Here is a 23,311-nt window from a genome sequence, read left to right as displayed (position 1 = left end):
TGTTTGCATTTAATGGACGCAGTCTTAGAAACATTACAGAATAAAAGCCCAGACGCCGTCCTTCCTTTGCTGATTAAACGCACATGAGCAGATCTAGTCTTGTCCTCATTCACTGTTGCAAATCAGCATGAGCAGAGGCTAGAAGTATCGTTTGGATTGCGGCGAAAGGTGTAAAAGCAATAGCCTCTTTCTGCTTTTATTCATTTTCCTCATCATGGTTTAAGTATAAAGCAGCCGGAGAAGGAAATGGCAACCCACTCCAGCATTCCTGCCTGGAAGTCCCATGGACAGAGGAGCCTGGGGGACTACAGTCCATGGGGTCGGAAGAGTTAAACACACCTTGGGGAGTGAACCACCACCTCTGTGAATGAAGGTAGTTGTCAGGATTAGTTGCAGGGCTGTGACTGTTTCTCTCTCTCTCTCTTTTTTCGGTGAGGGAAAGATAGTTTTATTTTAGTTTCATGGGCTCCTTTCCCCCCTTTTATGGTGATCTAATTGCATTGGTTAAAAGCAACTAATCAGTTCTTCAGAATATGGTCTCTAATCAAGTCTAACTTTATTTAGACGCTATAGCTGGACAAGCTTGATTGAACCAAAATGGGAACATTAAGCAAACTCACCAATAACACTGTGTTAGCTGTCAAGTGTAGCATTCTCCCTTTAAGAAAAAGCTTGTGACCATTTTGTATGGTTTGTCTGGAAATTTTGGTAAATCTTATGTTTTAGTAAAATATTGTTTGTTATTTAAAGAGTAACAAATCAACTCTCATTTAAAAGGCAAGCAAACATCAGCTCTTTATTATTAATTAAAAATGACTTGCCGTTCCTCACAATTAATCCCAACATACCAGACTAAAGCAAAAGTTTGGTTGAGAGCCACTGATCTAATTCAACTTCCCCACCTAGAGAAAGAGAAAGACAAGCCAGGGGAGGAAATGACTTCCCCAAGATTCAAGATCACATCCTGGGACAAATGAGTGACTCACTCTCATACTACGCACAAAGCACTGTGATTCGTGCTGAGGAAAAGATGCGTAAGCTGAAACAAGAACCCCGACCTCCACGGCCTCAATCACATCCCCAGCCAGTGCCTACAGACTTGACGCCTCCAAACGCCTCCCAGCTATCTCCTGCCCCATAGGTCCCTCAAAGTCACTGTCCCAAACGGAACTCATTTTCTTCTCCAAACCTGTTCCTCCTTCCTGATTCTCTAACTCCGTTATGAACCCCCATTCATCCAAATGCCTTGACATCCTTGCCTTCTCTGCGCCTCACCCTGTCCTTCCTCAGCCCTGTCAATTCTACCTTCCGAATATCTTTCAAATCTGTCTCCTCTCCATCCCCACCCACCAGGACGTCTCCTAGTCTAATATCTGACCTCAGATCAGAACTATTCTAACAGCTGTCAAAGTGGATTGTTGTTTATTCTAAGTTGTGTCCGACTTTTTGTGGCCCCATGGACTGGAAGCCCGCCAGGCTCCTCTGTCCATGGGATTCTCCAGGCAAGAATACTGGAGTGGGTTGCCATGTCCTCCTCCAGGGCATCTTCCAGACCCAGGGATCAAACCCGCATCTCTCATGTCTCCAGCATTGGCAGGCGAGTTCTTTACCACGAGGGCCATCTGGGAAGCCCCTCAAAGTGGATTCCCTGCCTCTGGTCTTGCCCTGCCTCCCACAAACTTTCAGGGTGATCTCTCCAAATTTGTAAACCTGACTACACTGCTAAACATATACCACCTATGGATAAATTCCAAATTGCAGATCTGGACCTAGTCCACTCTTCCAACCATTATAATTACCCTTACTCTGAGCCAAAGCCATGCTGAAATGCCTGTAGTTCAACCAGTGGGTCTTCATATTTCTGTGCCATTTTAGATGCCCATTCCTCTGCCTAAAACTTCCTTTCCCTCTTGCCTGGATTCTTCTGCAACCTTTAAAATTCAGTCTGAGTGTCACCTCCTCTGGAAAGCCTTCACATAAACCTCAATTCCTCCCTACTCAACCCCTTTTCATTGCTGCCTCCCTCTGAGCACTGTGGCCCTAACATACACATGTATTGTTGTTTAGCTGCTAAGTCATGTCCGACTCTTTGTGACCACATGGACTGTAGCCCTGCAGGCTCCTCTGTCCATGGGACTTCCCCTGCAAGAATACTGGAGTGGGTTGCCATTTCCTTCTCCAGGCAATCACCTCAACCCAGGGATCGAACCCGCGACTCCTGCTTGGCAGGTGGACTCCTTGCCACTGAGCCACCTACTACTGCTCAACTCCTCTGCCCCCCATCCCCCACCATCCTGTACTCAGTTCAAAAAGTAAAAACCAGGGACAAGGTTATAAGAGTTATGTTTCATGGAGTTTTTAAAACTTCCTTATATCAATGTAAAGTTTAACTTCATGGACTAATCTCAATGCCTAGGTCTCAGGAAGTGTATCAACATTTAGACTTTGTGATCAGGAATCCAGCGAGGCTTGAGTAAGGGTGCCAATAAAAGGGGAGCTGCCTTTGCAATCAAGGTAGACCCAGACTCAGTGGATATACTGCCAGTAACCTTCTGCTGCTGATGTCTCATCTCTCTTATGCTGAACTCCCGTAATCACACAAATTGCCCATCATTAGGCCCACTCAGAATTTCTAATCTCCAGTAAGAACTAATTCCACCCAATGGAAAGCATTTATAAGATAATGAAATGGACATTCTGTCAAGGGAGTTGTATTTGTAAGGTCTAAGCACTGGCTATGGCTCAGACGGTAAAGAATCTGCCTAAAATGCAGGAGACCAGACTTCAATCCCTGAGCAGGGAAGATCCCCTGGAGAATGGAATGGCTACCCACTCCCGCGTTCTTGCCTGAAGAATCCCATGGACAGAGGAGCCTGGTGGGCTACAGTCCCTGGGGTCACAAAGAGTCAGACACAGCTGAGTGACTAACACTTTCACATTTTTTTCCCCACAAGCACTACCGAGACAAAGATATTTTTCCAAAACCAGCTGGCCTGAGTGTTCTTGTATGTAAATCTTCCTCCACTCATTAAATTTGAGCTGAATAAATTGCTAATGATATTTAATTTGCTAGGTGAGGCAAAGCAAATGGATTTTTTTTACCGACCAAATGGTTGGCAAATTTGTATTTATTTTAGAATAGTAAACTTTCTATCCAGCAATTCTAAAACACTTAGTGCTTATCAGGTAATTCAAAGGTTATTCTACGAAAAGTGAAAGTAAGTAGCCATATATACAAACTATGAAAAATACAATAATGTTACTAAGACCAAAAGTTTTTTTAAAGAAAAAAGCTAAATCTTAAAAAAAAAAAAAAAAGTTTAATAATGGTAAAAATCCTTTTTTAAGGGGAGAATTCTTTTTAAAAAATAATTTTAATTTAACTAACTTTTGATTAGATAGTACATTTACATAGTTTAAAACTGAAAAGGCACAGAGGCTGTAAAAGTCTTCTCATCTGTGTTCTCAGACATGTAGTTCTGCCGGGATGCTTAGAGTTACTAGTGAGTTACTAGTTACTTATCCATCCTTCTACAGATAAACTATATATATACAAAAAATACACATATATTTCTTCACATACATAAATACAAATATATTTTATAAATATAGAGAGAGTGCATTATGCAATTAGTAATATAGTCTACAAACTGTTGTCACATACCTTGCTTTTTAATTGTTCTTAATTAAGTTTCTGAATCAAGTGGTAAAATGGGAAGGTTTAAAGACATTGTTGTTGTAGCTTTTTAGTCACTAAGTCACGTCCAACTCTTTTGTGACCCCATGGACTGTAGCCGCCAGGCTCCTCTGTCCACAGGATTTCCCAGGCAAGAATACTGGAGTGGGTTGCCATTTCCTTCTCCAGGGGATCTTCCCGACCCAGGGATCAAAGTCTCGTCTTCTGTATCGGCAGGCGGATTCTTTAACCACTGAGCCACCAGGGAAGCCCTTAAAGGCATTAGAGATATCAAATCTAAAAGTGCAATTCCGGGCTTCCCTGGTGGCTCAGTGGTAAAGGATCTGCCTGCCCGCGCAGGAGATGAGCGTTTGATCCCTGGTCTGGGAAGATCCCACAGGCTGCAGAGCAACTCAGCCTGTGCACACAGCTATGGCAGCTGTGCTCTAGAGCCTGGGAACCACAACTACGGAGCCTGCATGCCACCAACACTGAAGCCCACGCCCCACAGAGCCAGTGCTCCACGAGAGACGCCCCACAATGCGAAGCCCGCTCACCGCAAGTGGACAGCAGCCCCGCCTCTCCACACCTAGAGGGAAGACTGCACGGCGGTGAAGATCCAGCACAGCCAAAATAAATAAATACAATTATATTTTTTACGGTGCAATTTTGAAAATTGCTGGCCATCAACTTTTTCAAATATATGTAGGGTTATGAGAGCCCTGAAAGTAAAAGTGCCACAAACATTTATCGAGAAGTGACTCTGTGCAGAGCAACGCAAAGCAGAGATGTGGAGCTGAGGAAGATCTCACCTCCAGTTTTGAGGAACTTAGAACCTAGTACCTGCCACCAAGCCACGTTAATAGATCAGCTTCCCAACAGAAGCACTAGGAACAAAAGTAACAAATTTTCTTTCACTGCTCAGTATAATTATTATTTGTTCTGGATAAAATGTCATGCCCAAGGATCCATTTTTACACTAACTATGATCAGAGTCTCCATGACCAGTAAGAAATGAATAAATGTGACATAATGGACTTAAACTATACCAGGAGTTTTTAAGTTGCATAAAGTGCAATGTAAAACAAGATAAAACTTTTATTTACACAGTGGACTCTCAGAGAGTAATGAAAACAAATGCACTATGTTGAAATGTGTCAACATTAACAAACATCTAAAACATAATGTTAGACAAAAACAGCATATTCTAAAAAGATACAATAGGGCACCATCTAAAAATATGTAAAACATTACTGTATGTTGTTTACTCATCTATAGTAAAATTTTACAGCAACTCAAGAAAGTAGTTACCTCTGAAGAAGGAGGGAAGGGAAAGGAAAAGAAGGCTTAGAGGGCTTCTGTTGTCTATGTAAACATTTTTTTAAAAATCGTTTAAGTAGAGATCTGAAACAAACACGGTACCATATTAATATGTGTTAAATCTTGAGGACTGGTAGAGGGTGTCATGTTGTCTTCTGTCCTTTTCAGCATATATGAAATATTGTATGGAAAACGAGAAATCTTTTAAATGAACAACGAAGATGCACTGTCCACAGTCCTTAAAGCCTAACGCTCAGAAAGCAGATGGACTGGATATTTACATTCATTTCACTCAATTCCATGAGAGTAACCAGAGCCACTAAAACATAGATACTGGTATGAAAATAAGCCTTCGCCTCGAACTCACTGACAATCTGAGAAACCCACATTCTCTCAAGACTATTACAAATACTGACAAAAAGGTGAGTGACCCTTTCCAGAAAAATAAATACTGTGGTCCCACTCAACTACTGAAAAAGACACTTGGCTCAAGCAGCTTCTGACCAGAAGTGAAGTGAAAGTTGCTCAGTTGAGTAACTTTGTGACCCCATGGACCACAGTCCATGGAATTCTCCAGGCCAGAATCCTGGAGTGGGTAGCCTTTCCCTTCTCCATGGGATCTTCCCAACCCAGAGACTGAACCCAGATCTCCCACATTGCAGGCAGATTCTTTACCAGCTGAGCCACAGGGGGAAGCCCTTCTGAGCAGAGGAAACCATCAAAGCAAACAATTGCCAAGCACATGTTAAAGAGCTTTACAAGCATTAACTCACTTCATCCTCACAGCCCTATCTTACTAGCCCTGTTTTACAAATGGGCATACCTCAGTGATTTGCCCCAAATCATAACTAATAACTGCGAAAACAAACACCAAATCAGCATTCAAGATAGTGCCCATATCCAGTGTTTGCCTGGGTCTGTTCATTTCATAAGCACTCATGAGTGAGAACGTTCCTTCCAGGCACCGCGGGAGTGAAGGGCACACATGATGAATCCCTCTCTTCCCTCAGTGCAGACCGGATGAGGCTCACAAGAATCAGGGGAGGCCTATCTAAAGTGGTCTGAAATTCAGAACACTATCCTGAGCTATACTCGGGTGTGACTCCTTCCAGAGCTTCCATAGTCGACTGGAACAGTTACCTCTAAATGCCAAGCTGTACCCTACGCCTCTTCTCCATCAGGATTCAAAAAAAAAAAAAAACTTCCGTGCTCTGACAATTTGACAAGTGTGCTGGGGCGGGGGAGTGGAATAAATGCATATCAAGCTTCCAGGGAAGCCCAGACTCAGAGGACAGTCGGGGTTAGGAGCAGACCTTCAAGATCATCGTTGGTCCGACACTTTACATCCCAGGGCCACTCATCTCCACGGAGCTCCCTGCCTTCCGCACATCTCCGTGAGCGGCTGCTCGCCGTCTTTCAGGACAGCCGGAGGAACAGAGTGCAGCCGGCCTTCCTCTGAGACCCCGAGCCCCACTCCGGGGTTACTCACCCGGGGTCCGCACTCAAAACTGTCTGCTGCACCAGCCAACAGCTGAGCCTACAACTGGGCTCCGGCGTGCGGGCCCCCCGGAGACCGCGAGGCCCGGGCCGGGTGCGGACCTGCGGCGTGGTGAGGTGCGGAGCCGCCGGCCGGGGATCTGAGGCCTCCGGGTGGAGGCCGAAGGAGAAAGGCCCCGGGGGCCGACAGGTGGCGTTCCCCGAGCCCGCGTCCTCCTCCCCCGAGTCCCTGGCGGGCACGCAGATCTCACCAGTAGCGGGTCCGCTGTTTCCGCGGCGTCCCCCGCCGCCAGACCTCGCGGGTGAGAGCTGAGGGTCGAGACGGAACGCAGGCCGGCGCGAGACCGCCCCTTCGGCTTCCGCCACGCTGCACCGCGAACGATGACGCGCCTCGCCCGGCTCCTGGGGCACCCCGCGCGCCCTGCGCGCCCACCCGAGCGCCGAATCGGCCGTCGCGCCCCACGTCAGCGGGGAGGAACCCTGCGATTGGCTGAGCGAGGAGGACGGGCCGGGGCGGCGCCTTCCGTGGACGTGGCGTAGCCCCCAGGCGACCAGCTCTTCTTCTCCGCCGGTGTTCCCGCCCCTGGACCGCTTCTCGGCCTGTCAAGGGAAAGTTCGGAACCCGAGCGCCTCACGGGTAGTTGTTCTGGCCTTGCGCCCTAGAGGTAATGTCTCAGGCCTTCTCACGCAGTCATCTCAGAGGCAGGACCAAAACAATACGGTCGAGTGGCGGTCCACCCAGAGCCCTCTCCCGAGTGAAGACCTGCCGCTCCAGAACCGCGTCTACTAGAAGGATCTGTGGATGCTGAAGACCAAGTCAAGGCGGAGACCTGCTGATCCTTAGGATGCGCGGAACCCCCATGCCGTCCTGCCCCAGAGACTCACAGAGAGGAACACAGAGGTGGCAGAGAAAGTGGCGGGAAAGGGCTCACACAGCTCCTGACGGACGCTTTCTAATGATTGTTGCAAATTCCTTAGTCACCACTGACAAGCTTTGAGTTGGTGATGCAATATATTAAAATATTTTTTACAGCTAGTAAATAATTTACCGCAAGTGAAACTATTTAAACAGCCTAATGATTCATTGTCAGTTCTTGCTAAAGTGAATTTCAAGCCCAATAAACTTTTGCACTTAATTTATTTCAGTTAATGATGCTCTAATTTACAGAATATTTGTGAACCGTTAGTTCCCCTGCAGCTAGCTTGTTGTCACCAAGAGGTCACATCAGCCACAAAAGGACAGATATTAGGGGATTTCCTGCAAGGAAGTACCAGCAGATTTCTTTTTTAAAATATCACTTTTGCTATTCTGTGGAGAATGGACTGGTTGAAAGTTGAGAATGGTGGTAGTGAAAAAAAATCTCTGAAAGGATACACACGCACACATATACAGACAAAACCCATACCACTAATTGCATTTGGCAGAGCTGGGAAGAGATAGACTTTTCACTGAGTTTATTTTTATAATATCTTTTGTATTTTGTAGTATATGCACACATTCCATATTAAAGAAAAGAAAATTGATGGTAAAAAAAATGGTGGCAGTGAAACTCAATTGAAGCGGTTGGTTATGATATTTAGCTTGGAAGTGGAATTGATGAAACTTAATTATGAATTAGATGTGAAAGGAATGGGACTTCCCAGGTGGCTCAATGGTAAAGAACCCGCCTGCCAATGTAGGAGACATAAGAGATATGTTCGATCCTTGGGTCAGGAAGATCCCCTGAAAGAGGGCACGGCAACCCACTCCAGTATTCTTGCCTGAAGAATTCCATGGACAGAGGAGCCTGGCAGGCTACAGTCCATAGGGTCATAAAGAGTTGGACACGACTGAAGTGACTTGGTACACATGCAAGGATGACAGAGAAAAGGAAGGTTGACTTCCAGATGTCTGGTATTAGTAATTGGGTGATTAGTGCCATTTACCAAGATGAAAAGCTGGGGGAGTGGTCAGGTTTAGGGATTTAAAAGTAAAGGCATAATTTGTGATGTGTTAGATTTGAGATGCCTATGAGACAGCCACATGAAGCTATTATAAAGGCAATAAGATATATGAATCTAGGGCTTCCCTGGTGGCTCAGTGGTAAAGAATCTGCCTGCCAATGCAGGATACACAAGTTCGATCCCCGGTCCAGGAAGATCTCACATGCTAAGGAGCAGCTAAGCCCATGCACCGCAACTACTGAGCTTGTGCTCTAGAGCCCGGGAGTTGCAAATACTGAAACTCGTGTGCACCTAGATCCCATGCTCCAGAAGAGAAACTGCCACAGTGAGAAGCCCAGACACGGTGACTAGAGAGTAGCCCCCACTCACTGCAACTGGAGAAAAGCCTGCATGGCGACAAAGACCTAGCACAACCGAAGATAAATAAAGTGATGTGTACAAAAGCTGTGTGGATCTGAACACACAGATTCACGGTGTATTAGTTTCCCACTGCTGTTGTAACAAATTACACAAAACTTAGTAGCTTAAAAATACAATTATATTATCTTCCAATCTGGAGGTTAGAAGTCTGAAATGGGTTTTTGAGGGGCTAACATAAAAGAAGCAGTATAGATATCATCACAAGAAAAAAAATTATAACTATGTGTAGTGATCAATGTTAACTAGATTTATCATGGTGATCATTTCACAAGATCCTTGTGTTTTACACCTGAACCTAATGTAAAGTTATATGTCAAATATATCTCAATTTAAAAAAAAGGGTATCAGTAGGTTTGTCTTCCTTAGGCTGCAGGGGAGAATCTGTATCTTTGCCTTTTCCAATTTCTAGAGGCTACCTTCAGACTTCCCTGGTGAGGCTCAGTGGTAAAGAATCTGCCTGCCAATGCACGAGACATGGGTTCGATACCTGGGTTGGGAAGATCCCCTGGAGAAGGAAAAGGCAACCCTCTCCATTATTCTTGCCTGGGAAATTCCATGGACAGAGGAGCCTGGCAGGCTACAATCCATGGGGGTTGCAAAAGAGTTGAACAGAACTTAGCGACTAAACAACAACAATCTACAGAAGGCAAAGACCTAACAGAAGCAGAAGAGATTAAGAAGAGGTGGCAATAATACACAGAAGAGCTTCACGAAAAGGTCTTAATGACCGGGATAACCATGATAGTGTGATCATTCACCTAGAGCCAGACATCCTGGAGTGTGAAATCAAGTGGGCCTTAGGAGGCATTAATACAAACAAAGCTAGTGAAGGGGATGGAATTCCAGCTGAGCTATTTCAGATCCTAAAAGATGATGTTATTAAAGTGCTGCAGTCAATATGCCAGCAAATTTGGAAAACTCAGCAGTGGGCACAGGATTGGAAAAGGTCAGTTTTTATTCCAGTCCCAAATAAGGGCAATGCCAAAGAATGTTCAAACCACTGCACAACTGCACTTATTTCACATGCTAGCAAGGTAATGCTTAAATCCTTCAAGCTAGGCTTTGACAGTACATGAACTGAGAACTACAAGTTGTATAAGTTGGATTTAGAAAAGGCAGAGAAACCAGAGATCAAATTGCCAACATTTGTTGGATCACAGAAGAAACAAAGGAATTCCAGGAAAACATCTACTTCTGCTTCATTGACTGTGCTAAAGCCCTTGACTGGTGGATCACAACAAACTGTGGGAAATTCTTCAAGAGATGGTAATACCACACCACCTTATCTGTCTCCTGAGAAAGCTGTATGCAGATCAAGAAGCAAGTTAGAACCAGACATGGAAAAACAGACTGGCTCAAAGTTGGGCTTAAGGAGTACATCAGGGCTGTGTATTGTCACCCTGTTTATTTAACATATGCAGAGTACATCATGAAAAAATGCTGGACTGGATGAAGCTCAAGCTGGATTAAGATTGTTGGGAGAAATATCAATAACCTCAGATTTGCAGATAGTAGGAGATAATACACAAGTAGTACCACCCTAATGGCAGAAAGCAGAAGAGGAACTGAAGGGCCTCTTGATGCTTAAAACTCAACATTCAAAAACTAAGATCATTGCATCCAGTCCCGTCACTTCATGGCAAATAGATGGGGGGGCGGGGGGGAATGGAAACAGTGACATACTTTGCTTTCTTGGGCTCCAAAATCACTGTGGATGGTGACTGTAGCCTTGAAAGTAAAGGATATTTGTTCCTTGGAAAGAAAGCTATGACAAACCTAGACAGCATATTAAAAAGGAGAGATATCACTTTGCCAAGAAAGGTCTGCATAGTCAAAGCTATGTTTTTTTCCAGTAGTCATGTATGGATGTGAGAGCTGGACCATAAAGAAGGCTGAGCGCTGAAGAACTGATGCTTTCGAATTGTGCTGGAGAAGACCCTATCCAGAGCAGAACATCAGTTTTCTTTTCTTGAATAAAAATTAATATCAAAACAGGGTTAATGTTCAGTTTTTATCTGGTGGCTTATTACATGGATGTGTTTAGTTTGTAAAATTTCATATTGTACGCTTAAGATATGTGCACTTTTTGTGTTTATATTGTAAGTACAATATGTTTCTAAAATACTTAATGCTTAAGATGATAGCTGGGGAAAATGTAACTAGAAATATAAATACTTGTAGTAATAGGAAATACAATTTTGAGAATTTGTACACGTATTAAGCCACTCACAGATTTTGTTGTTTTTTGACCAATATTGAGAATTTTATAGTTTCATACATAGTTGAATAGTTCTGTGTTCATAGAATCATTTAACCCTAGATTATCCCTTTTTAGGATTTTCTCCTATGTTCTCTTAAGATGAAGTTGCAGCAAGAAGCTGTAGGAAGGATTTTCTCTTGGCTTTTTAAGATCACTTTTCTATGGGTAAAGATTACCATTCTGGATTTCTGGGTCTCTGCTATAGGGGAGCATTATCTTTTCTAATAATTAGTGTTTTCATTTTCTGCAGATAAATACCCAGAAGTGGAATTTCTGGATGGTATGTTAGTTCTATTTTTAATTTTTTGAGAAACCTCCTTACCGTTTTCTATAGTGGCTATGCCAGTTTATATTCTCACCACCAATGCGCAAAGTTTCTTTTTTCTCCAAGTCCTCACCAATAGCTATTATTTGTTATCTTTTTGACAACACATGCTAACCATTTTGACAGATGTGAGGTGATATTTCATTGTGGTTTTGATTTGAATTTCCTTGGTGATTGGTGATGTTCAGCATCTTTTCACATGCCTGTTGGCCCTCTGCATGTCTTCTTTGGAAAAATGCCCGTTTAGGATCTCTTGCCATTTAAAAATTGTCTTTTGATGTTGAGTTGTATGAGTTCATTACGTATTGGGGGCATTAATTGCTTATTGCATGTATCACTTGAAAATATGTTCTCCCTTTTGGTAGGCGGCCTTTTAATTTTGTTGATAGTTTCCTTCACTGTGTGAAACTATAGTTTGATGTAGTCGCAGTTGTTTATTTTGGCTTTTGTTGCCCTTGCCTGAGGAGATACATCCAAAAAAAAAAAATTGCTAAAGCCAGTGTCAAAGAGTGTAGTGCCTATTTTCTTTCTAGAGTTTATGGTTTCAGGTCTTACGTTTAAGTCTTTAATCCATACTAAGGTGGCGCTGGCCTGCTAACAGATGGGCCTGGTCTTGACATGGCGGGCAGTGGGTCTGTGCGACCCAGGGTTGGTCAGCCCATTCGTGTGTGGGGCTTGGGCCCAGGGGGTCCCAGGGCTGGCGCCCATCCACTGGTGGACGAGGCCAGGTCCTGGTGCTCCTGGAGCTGGTGTTAGTCTGCTGATTAGCACACCAGGTCCTCACACAGCTGGCTGCGGGGTCTTGGTGTTCACGGAGCTGGTGTCTACCAGAGGTGGGTGAGGCCTCTTTCCAAGACTAGTGTCAACCCACGGGTGGAGCTGGGTCCTGGGATCTCTGACTGAGGGGCTGAAGGTTCTGTCGCTGATGTAGACCCACTAGGTGGGTGGGGCTGGGCCCTGGGCCATCTGGTAGGTGAGGGTGTTTCCTGGCACAAGGCTGGAGCCTCAAGGAGTCCTTTCTGCTAGGGGGTGAGGTCAAGACCCTACCCATCTGGGGCACCTGGCCTGGGGCATCCCTGGACTGGTGCTGATTGGCTGGTGGGCAAGTAGTTTCCAGCACTAATAAGCTACAGGGGAGACTCTAAAGTGGTGCTTACCCATGCCAGGGCCCTCCTGGTGGGTTGACCTCCCTGAAATGGCTGCATCTATGTCCCCAGGGTGAGTTTCGGTTGCCTCCTGCCTCTACAAGAGGCTCTCCAAGATCAGCAAGTGGGTTTGATCCAGGCTCCTTTCCAGTGACTGCTTCTGCCATGCATCTTGGAGCGTGTGAGATTTTGTGTGTGCCCTTTAAGAGTGGAGTCTCTATTTCCCATAACCCTCTGGGTCTCCCTAAAGAAAGTCCCACTGGCCTTCCAAGTTAAATGTTCTGGGGGCTGGGCTCCCCAGTACAGGATCCCTGGGATGGAAGCCCAATGCAGGGCTTGGACCCCCTGATTCTGGGGAAGAACCTCCGCAACTGTAATTATCCTTCCAGTTGTGCATCACTCACCTGGGGGACATGAGTCTTGACTAACCGCATCTCTGCCCCTCCTCCCCTTCTCACTGTGGTTCCTTCTTTGTAACTTTAGCTTTTCAGCTCAGTTCAGTGGTGTCCGACTCTCTGCGACCCCATGAATCGCAGCACGCCAGGCCTCCCTGTCCATCACCAACTCCCGGAGTTTACTCAAACTCATGCCCATTGAGTCGGTGATGCCATCCAGCCATCTCATCCTCTGTCGTCCCCTTCTCCTCCTGCCCCCAATCCGTCCAAGCATCAGGGTCTTTTCCAATGAGTCAGCTCTTCGCATGAGGTGGCCAAAGTATTGGAGTTTCAGCTTCAGCTTTTAGAAGACCTTTTTTGTTCGTCCTCAGGGTGCTCTTATGGATACTTTGTCTGTAAATAATTGCAGTTTTGGTGTGCCTCTGGGAGGAGGTGAACACCAGGTCTTCCTGCTCCATCCTCTTGGCCACTCCCTCAAGTCATTATGTTTCGTTTGGCTTGATTTCCTTTGGCTTTAATCTGAGAGCTCTACAAACTGCAAAAAAGTACTGATGGCTTTGTAGTGAAATAAAATCAGAGTTAAAAAAATTTAGCAAACATTTCTTGCAAACAAAGCAAGGCAGTTACCTTGTTACTCTTGGCAACTCACCGAAGGTGTGTGTTTGTTCCTTTTGAGCCTAAAGTACATTCCCGATGATGGCTAAAGCCAGGTGGTCATTTTAAAGAAGAAATGAAGCAGACAAACCTGTTTCTTTCTTGATTCTTCAATCTTACAGGCAAGTGTTTTTCCCAAGCTTGTGGCTATTGAACTTTCTCATGTTTTCACCTAACGTTAGACAGAGGAGCTACTGGTTCTCTGGGTTCTCAGATGTTTCCAAAGCACACCCATTTTGTTATGGGTGACCCCGGCTCCTCTTAGTGAGTAACTCTATAGAATTACTCCATAAACAGAATTTAGTATTCAGGGCACAATTAGATTGTCAAAGAACCGTAGACCTTGAGAGATCATCTAATTCAGCCTTCTCATTAGCAGAAGAGATCTCTCTACAGCATCCAGACAGACATTCATCTGGCCACTTTGGGCACATTTATTCTAACAGAGACTTGTCTTGCTCTTTAACTTCGTGACTTAATGATAAAGTACTCTGCCTCTCTACCTACACGTTAGTAGGGTTCTGAACACTTTATGTTCACTCAGTACTCCTGACCATCTTAAGATGTAGACTCTATCACCTCTATTTCATAGACAGAAAAACTGACTGAAGCATAGAAGGAAAAATTCCTTAAGGTCAAACAGCTATTAAGCAGAAGAGCCCAGCCCTTGATCTCACATACTCGACCTACATTTCCTCTCTGTACTGCAGAACCCACATATATCATGACAGAAACCTGTCTTCAGGGTGATCTTAATTGTCAACTTTTGCATAAGTTGTTAAGAATTCACATAACTCTTCTACTACACAGCCCATCTCTCTCTGAATTGCACATAATGGTCTTAGAAAATTTTAAAAGATATCTTTAAAATCAACATATATGCCTATGACATTCTCCTGATATGCTTCAAAAAAGAGAATGAGGTCAGTTTGGCATAATTTTAAAAAATAAACTTATTATAACAAAGAAAGTTGCACATAACAAGCATGGTTGAATTTTGGGTTTTCATGAACTGAACACACTTGGATAACTACCACTAAGATAAAGACAAAAAGTACCAGTATCCATGGGCTGCCTAACCAAGAGCTGCCTGTCCATGACCCATGACAAAACCTGGAACCAAAGCTATGCTTAGTAATAGATACAATGGTAATTAAGGAAGCATGTTAAACTGACTCTCTGAAGCATTTAGACTGTGGAATATAAAGAAGATTGGTCAGTCAAGAAATGAGAGCACAGTTACGTTACGAGAGGTTGAACAGGTGGGCCATAGGGCAAGAATCCAGTCTCTGACTTGCCTTGGATCCTGAACAACTCTCTGACTTCAAACTATGTGTATCCTTAAAATAAATCCTCTTTTCCTTAAGGTGCCCTACTCCTTGTAGTCAGAAGATATGAACACCAAACTCCAAGGCTTAGTCCAATGGAAAAGAAAATTGTGATGTCTGCCACGTGGGTTTTTTGGGGGGAGGTGGGTGGTAGGTGGGGTGTGTGTGGAAGAGAGGCAGGAATAGTGACATGAGCTTGCCCCTCCTGCTCTCGGCCCGTATCATGAAGAAATCAACCTCAGATGGGAAAAGCTGAGTAATTAATCACCGTATTATCTGGATGATTCTGTTTAATAAATATCCTTGCCTTAGTTGTTCCTCCTACCCCGCTCTGTATTTCAACCATGACCTTTTAATTGTCAGAGCCTCCTGAGTATATAAAGAGATAAAGCACATCTTACAAAGCAAGTATCACTGCATAAGCCAGATTGCTTACAGCCTAACCAAGTCACGTGGGTACCTCCTCGCAAGAGAGAATTACTTCTGTGACACTGATCAGGCTTCACCATATAGAGGAGAAAACACTTCTTTTCCTCTTGGGAAAGTCATGTGAGGGGTAAGTTTATACTGGCGGAAAATAATTCAGTAACAATGTGAACAAACTGTATGGGTCAACTTCAGGTTTGTAAGAGCATGAGACTATAAGATATGCTTACAAACATCCCGATTAAAATATTTGTGATGAGAAGAGAAGCCTTTTTCAGCTTCATATTTTGGGAAAATATAATCACTGTTCATATCCCCAGTTACTAATCATGTCAGCCAATTAGCTTGGTAGAGTGCCTGCCATGGTGAGCCATGCCTCTGCTAGTTTCCCCAATTATAGAAGAAAAGTACAAATAAATGCAAGGACCATGTGTGTGTGTTTGTGAAATGCTGCTCTTCATTGGACAATTTCTTAATGTATTTTTGTGGGCTGTGAAAATATCATATTTTGCACTGATGAATACTTTTATTTCTCATCTGTCTTGCTAGGGCAATGAGCTAAGCCAGAGACAGCTCAGTCATCCCTGACCAGCAGGGTCCAGAAAGCTGAATGGGCACAGTTATTCCAGCTGAACTGGAAAAGCGTTAGAAACTAGTTCGTTTTTAACTTTGACCCTGTTATAAAAAGTTGGATTAACAAAATTACATTCTTAAATAACTGCTCATCAAAGAGTAATGTGGGAAATATGTTCTTTTGGACTTTAAAGGAACTGCTGAGCAATAAACCTTTGGAAAAATCTCATGATTTCTCCACAACAGCTGAGGAACTAGGCCAGGTACATGTCCAGAACCTCTGGAGCTGAGGAACAGCCCACAGCTAGGACTTGGCATCCAGCTAAGGATGAAAGTGGGGGCCCACATGGACATTCCTTTGGAATGCCACAGTGGGCTTCTTCATACCTGTGTGAAGGTACTTAGAGGCGTGAATGCTCAGTCATATCCAACTGTTTGTGACCCTCATAGACTGTAGCCCGCCATGCTCCTCTGTCCATGGAATTCTCCAGGCAGGAATGCTGGGGTGGATTGCCATTTCCTCCTCCAGGGGATCTTCCCGACCCAGGGATCGAACCCAGGTCTCCTGCATCTCCTGCATTGGCAGGCAGATTCTTTACCACTGAGTCTCCGGGGAAGCCCAGGCTGTGAATACTTAGTTCAGTTCAGTTCAGTCACTCAGTCCTGTCCGACTCTTTGCGACCCCATGAATCACAGCACGCCAGGCCTCCCTGTCCATCACCAACTCCCAGAGTTTACTCAAACTCATGCCCATTGAGTCGGTGATGCCATCCAGCCATCTCATCCTCTGTTGTCCCCTTCTCCTCCTGCCCCCAATCCCTCCCGGCATCAGGGTCTTTTCCAATGAGTCAACTCTTCGCATGAGGTGGCCAAAGTACTGGAGTTTCAGCTTCAGCATCAGTCCCTCCAATGAACACCCAGGACTGATCTCTTTTAGGATGGACTGGTTGGATCTCCTTGCAGTCCAAGGGACTCTCAAGAGTCTTCTCCAACACCACAGTTCAAAAGCATCAATTTTTCAGTGCTCAGCTGTCTTCACAGTCCGACTCTCACATCCATACATGACCACTGGAAAAACCATAGCCTTGACCAGACAGATCTTTGTTGGCAAAGTAGTGTCTCTGCTTTTTAATATGCTATCTAGGTTGGGTGAATACTTAAGACACACTCAAATATACATGGTGAACAACAATAAATTCTAAACATGAAAAGAAGACCTCAGCCTTTCTTCACGTTTTCCATGTTCCTACTCTGGATCTAAGTCAAACTTTCAAATAATTTGTTTTTTTCCCCCTACCCTCCTTTCTGTCCTGAAATGTGGGCACTCCCTTGCAATGACACCTTTTCCCTCAGGTCTTCTACACACTTGGTCTTTCAGAATGTCATTCACTCTCAGACTTTCCATTCTGACTATGACTTGTTTGTAGGTAATTCCTTGGATAATACTCTGGCCTGATCTTTCTTCCTAGTTCTAAGCCTGTATCTTCAACTGTCTGCTAGATATTTCCTCACCTCCAACTCTACGTTAAATTTAGTTTGGTTTTTTACTTCTTGACCTTCCGGCTTCTTTTAAAGGTAACAATTTGTCACTTTCATTCAGACTCAAGACAATGGAGTCTTATTTTAATCTCTTCTGACTTTTAATATCTAAATTCTTCAAGATGTTTTCTTTTTTGCATCTACTCTTCTCATTCCTTTCATCATCACCTTAGTTCAGATCTTTATCTTATGTTCTTAATTCTGAGATGCCAGCATTTTTGTAATTTTATATACCTAAAATTTTATAATCAGTGTAGACATTTAATGTAGAGCTTCTTATTACAAAAACCTATTATTCAATAGTGTCTTAGAATAAAAAACTGTGACATCTCAGACCTAGATTACTGTGCTTCTACCGCTCTTTCAGCCTGAATTCCCTTGCTTTTCTAACCTGTCCTGCACACTACTGCCTGATTAATCTCCTTAAAAGACTGCAATCAGCTACGTCCACTGGCTAAGACTGTGCTTTCACTGCAGGGCACAGGTTCATCCATGGCCGGAGAACTAGGTGTGACCAAAAAAAAAAAAACAACTTCAGTGGTACCCATTCTCTGCTAGGCAAAGTATGTAGGTATGCCTAGGGGATCAAAGTACACGTTGAAGGGACCCCACAATCACACGCTGACGTCTTCCTGTCCTTGTCAGCATAATCCCCCTACCCGGATTCTTCTGCCCTGCACACATCCTCTTCTGCCTGTCTGTGTCATTTCCCATAATTAGGAGGTTATTCCTCCTGCTGCATATGCCCTACTCAGACTGCAAGTCCTAGCTCTGTTGTAAACGTAACCTGAGCACTCTGTCCCCAAATACTCTTGTCTTCCTCCAAATTCCTGTAGGACTTGTCTTGATCCCACAGCCATCCAGGATGAGCCGCTTTTCTGCCACCGTGTCTCACATACATTATTAGTTATCTAGTATCTTTGAATGTCTGTATATATGTGTGTTGTGATTGTTCAGTTGCTAAGTCATGTCCAACTCTTTGCATCCCTGTGGACTGCAGCACGCCAGGCTTACTTGTCCTTCACTGTCTCCCGGAGTTTGCTCAAACTCATGTCCATTGAGTCAGTGATATATTTATGAGTGTAAAGCCATTAATCTGATGTTTTATAATGAACCCAGGAAAAAATCAGTCACGTTAGTTGCCTCATTCTATGTCTTATTTCTCTCATCAAATTACAAATTCTTTGAAGTTATCTCTATTAGATATACTTGTTTCCCTTGAATTGTGATTTGTCTAAGAAATAGTCTAATAAGCACTGAGTTCAATGTGGGATCACATCTCTTAGCAAAGGTCATGGCCACCTCTCTTCTTTGCTCTATGGCTGGTCCTAATCACTTATGTTCAACTTCTCCCATTGGCCCTCCTCCAGCACCCAAGCTAATGATCTTAGTAGAACAATACTATTGCGCAGGCTTTAGCATAAATCAAATGTAAAGGAACATGGTGAGTTGAAGAACAAGGAGAAACTTAGCAGTGTTAGAAGGTGGATGTGAGGAGGCAGAAAGTCTTGAGATGCAGCTAAGATGTGGGGCAAGGCTGGGTCAGCAGGTTAGGCTGGGTCAACTAAGATGTAGGGCAAGGCTGGTTAGCAAGATGTCATGCTAAGGAGGTGGGACCTTCTTTCTTATCACTGGAACTGGGAGGTTTTTTTAATCAGCCAGCCATGTCACGGAGGGACCTGATCAGATTTACTTCATTAGAGGTGTGGGAGATGGGTAGGGAAGAGGAGGAAAGACTGGGAGAAGGTAGGCAGTTAAGATTACGATTTCAGCACGGTAGTGGTGGTGGTAGGACTGCAAAGCAAGAGAACGGAGTCAAAAGAACGTAGAGATTTGCAGCCCATTGAGCCCGCTGTGCTCTTTTCCCCAAGGGGGCCTAGTGCACAAGGGCTGCAAACAGCAGCCTCCTTAGGAGTGTCGGAAGCCTGTAGCCTGTGCAGGTTGCCCTAAGGTACCTTGGAGTCAGCCCTTTCCAGTAGACATTTATGATTGGCATGCTGTCCCCAATCTAGGTTCCAGACAGGTGTGTGTAGTGCCTTTCCAAAGAAGCCCCAGGGCAGAGTGGCCAGGGTCCACATTGGCCAAATCATAATGTCCAAGTTGCAGAACAAGGAGTATGTGATTAAGGCCCTTTGCTGTGCTTAGTCGCTCAGTCACGTCCAATTGGGAGAAGGCAATGGCACCCCACTCCAGGACTCTTGCCTGGAAAATCCCATGGACTGAGGAGCCTGGTAGGCTGCAGCCCATGGGGTTGCAAAGAGTCGGACACGACTGAGCGACTTCACTTTAACTTTTCACTTTCATGCATTGGAGAAGGAAATGGCAACCCACTCCAGTGTTCTTGCCTGGAGAATCCCAGGGACAGAGGAGCCTGGTGGGCTGCCATCTATGGGGTCGCACAGAGTCAGACACGACTGACTCGACTTAGCAGCAGCATGACCAACTCTTTGTGACCCCATGGACTGTATCCTGCCAGGCTCCTCTGTCCATGGGGATTCTCCAGGCAAGAATACTGGAGGGGGTTGCCATGCCCTCCTCCAGGGGATCTTCCCAATCCAGGGATCAAACCCAGGTCTCCCACATTGCAGGTGGATTCTTTACTGTCTGATTCACCAAGGAAGCCCAATTGAGGCCCTACACAGGGCCAAATTCAAGTGCCTGGACTGCCAGGAGACCTGCATCTCCAAGAAGTGGGGATTTACTCAGTTTAATGTGGAAGAATTTGAGAACATGGTGGCATAAAAGTGGCTCATCTTGGATGACTGTGGGGTCAAATACATTCCTAATCTGGACAAACAGCGGGCCTGCACTCGTGAGAACCTTGACACCGTTCCCTCCTTACTCATGCCCACCAATAAATCCTACTTTCCTGTCAAAAAAAAAAGAATGTGAAGGAAAAATGGACATAACTTCATGGCAGAGATGAGACGGAAAAGATGACAATGGAAAAGAGTGAATGACACAGGTTTGCACTTTTAACAATGGGGTAGCTGGCAGAGCTCTTCCCTAAAGTAGAGAAGCAGGTTGGGGATGGGCTGGAGTAGGTGAGAAGACAATGAAGTCTGATGTGGATACGTTGAATTTGTGATTGAGGACCTGAAGCGAGAGATGGGTTGGAGAGACAGACCTGTGATAGGTATAACTCACCCAATAAAATGTGTATCTGTCTTGAAATACACTGTTCACTCTCAGCCCACGCAGCCAACTACATTTCTTGTCCTACCTGTTTCACCAGATTTTTATTATGTTCCTGGATCCCAGTTCGTTATATTTCTACTCTTGGCCAGTTCAGAACTCTTTCTGTAATATTTTATATAGAGTCGTTACGTAAGTCTTAAACAGACTCTTCGACATTGTTTAATTTCATAAGGAGTAAAGTTCCGTGGAAACCCAGTTTATTGCACCTTATGTTACAATAGACTGTGGTGTGTCCTGGCCGGGTTCCCTCTTTTCCAGCTCACTTCATCCAACTGCCCATGCATAGAATCTTCTCTGCCTTCCACCTCCTATTCTCTTAACCCCTTCTCTACACTTATGGTCACAGCCTTATCTTTTTTTGTTGTGGTTGTTAATTAGTTTATTTGACTGTGCCGCGTATTAGTTGCAGCACATGGGCTCTTTAGTCCTCATTGCAGCACGCGGGATATACTTCCCTGACCAGAGATCGAACCCGTGGCCCCCTGCATTGGGAGCTCAGAGTTTTAGCCATTGGAGCACGAGGGAAGTCCCCACTGCTTTATTTTCAAAGCTTTCTTCTTCCTGGGCTTCACGACATCTCCTGATTTTCCACCTACCTCCAATATCTCTGACTGCTATATGTCACCAAACCCCTACTTAAAGTTTTCTAGGCTTCCCTGTTTAGCCTTCCTTTCATCTCATTTTAGTGCACAATGTGATCTCATCCACTTGCGGGGCTTAAAAAACAACCATTAACATTATTTCTAAATCTGAATCTGTGGCCCAGTCTTCTCAGTCCAAGTCCAAATATCCAACTCCTTTTAGGATACCTTTTTCCGCATGTGTTCCATGGGCATTTCAATTCAGTTTGCCGCAGTGAAGTTCTCCGTTGCCCCCCACACCTGGCCTTTCTCTGGTCTAATTTTCAGTGATGGGAGTCACCCTCCCCGTAACCTGGGAGCCGCTCCTGACTTCTCTTTTCTTTCTCAAACTCAGTTTACCGTGAAATCCTACCCATTTCACATTTTAAGTGAGCATTTTCCCAGATGAGGATACAGTGTGGTTGAAGATAGTAAGGAAGGATTGAGACTAGCCCTGACAGGAGAAGTTTTGTTGAGAAATATCGGAAAATATGGTTGTACCATCAAGTGGGAGAGTGACTTGAAAGAGGCCACATGGAGTATTTCACAACTGATGTGGTTGTAGAAGGACCAGACATTAGGCAGATGGATGAAATGGTCATTTCAAAGTGCATTTTAAAAAAGCAGTCACTTGAAAAATAGGAGTAACTTTGTAACCAGAGACAACCATTTCTCACAATTCATTGATGACATGAGGAAAAAACAAAACCTACGAAGTTCCAACTAGAAGGTTAGAAAATGTGACCCTGAATTTAAATGGAAGTGCTACTAAAAAATAAAAAATAATAAATTCTCATTGAAGAAGATAAATTGAAATTAGGCATTAGTGATATAATTAGTAGACTGTGTTGAAAATAATTGCAAGAATGACATAATTTAATTGAAAGGTGCTTATAAATCAATTCCTTAACTATAAATGATCTTTAAACTGAATATATATAGACATTTTTTAATAAATCACCAAATTGAATTGTGATGATGATTTTCTGAAACATCTGCATTTCCATATTTCTCAGTAAAAATTTGAGGTTAAATAAGCTATGTTATAGTATAGCATATGATATGACATATTATATATTGATAAATGTAAGCAATTTCCATTTAATTTGGCTCAGATACTAATTAAATTCAAAATAAATATACTTCCCTCACCAGTATAATCAGTCAATAGGTAAATAGCTGGGAGAAAAAGTGCTACAAGCCAGGCAGCTCTATATACCATGTTTCAAAAGCAAAGGAAAAAATAAAATTGCAGTAAACACTGCACTTACGGAAAAAAACTACATTTATGAAGCAGATGTCTCAAAAAGTAAAAGCCTACCCTCTTTATGTGATGAAAGCATCAGGAATCTTATGGAAAGATTCCATTTTCGGTTTTGTGTTTAGAATTGTTAAGAGACTGTGAGGTTCAACACAGGAACTCAGAGACAACTAGCCACCAGAGAATTCCTGCTGCCAGGAGTCAGCAGTTAAAAAAAAAAATGACACTAGAAAAAACTGCTAGGTGTGATAGATTTAAAACCAAAGCTTTTCCTCTTCCTCCTGGTCATTTTCTCCTTTTTTTCCTGATTGCATGTTCAATGATAAAAGTCTGTCAAATCACTAAGTTACTTACATGGGGGCCAGGAAGGCCCAAGGTGTGGTGAGCATACATGTTAATGTCCATCCTGGATCACAAGCTCTGTACCTGGCGTTTGAATCAGTGAGCAGAGCAGCCGTGTGTTCTCTTGGCTTAACTACCCCAGAGCAGTCATAAATAGGCGTCTGAATTCCAAACTAAATCTTGAGCTCCGCCTCTCTGAAAAGGAAGAAAAAAAAAAAATGTGACTCTCAACTCTTCCTGTCTGCCTGGACAGGAGCTTAAAAGTAGGACAGTCAGTGTCTGAGTGTTAGTTTCCTGTTTTGGATGCACTATTCTACTTGATGATTTTATTTTCCACTAGAAAAATTATTTCCTTCTGAGTTTCTTAAAGGTAGAAACAAAAATATAC

The 23,311-nt window shown here is 43.8% G+C and overlaps 1 protein-coding gene and 1 non-coding gene across 5 annotated transcripts in view; one reads left to right on the top strand and one right to left on the bottom strand.

Annotated features, from left to right (window-relative positions):
• Window positions 1-23,074, bottom strand: part of GNE (glucosamine (UDP-N-acetyl)-2-epimerase/N-acetylmannosamine kinase) — a 51,580-nt gene extending 28,506 nt beyond the window's left edge. Inside the window, exon 1 of one of the 4 annotated variants that reach the window (XM_043487247.1) lies at window positions 22,936-23,074. In XM_043487247.1, the coding sequence (XP_043343182.1) occupies window positions 22,936-22,986 (51 nt within the window). In that variant the 5' untranslated portion in view covers window positions 22,987-23,074. Of the gene's footprint in view, window positions 1-6,309; window positions 6,448-6,485; window positions 6,702-6,744; window positions 6,951-22,935 lie in introns of those variants that run through there. The other 3 variants (XM_043487251.1, XM_043487249.1, XM_043487248.1) reach the window with 3 other exon arrangements.
• On the top strand, window positions 19,336-19,470 carry LOC122453457. The gene has a single exon (XR_006273074.1). It is a non-coding gene; the product is annotated as a small nucleolar RNA SNORA70 (small nucleolar RNA).
• Window positions 23,075-23,311: the final 237 nt, after the last annotated feature.

Source organism: Cervus canadensis, chromosome 14 (assembly GCF_019320065.1).
Source record: "Cervus canadensis isolate Bull #8, Minnesota chromosome 14, ASM1932006v1, whole genome shotgun sequence".
NCBI lineage: Eukaryota > Metazoa > Chordata > Mammalia > Artiodactyla > Cervidae > Cervus > Cervus canadensis.
This window is presented reverse-complemented; position numbering and strand designations above follow the sequence as displayed.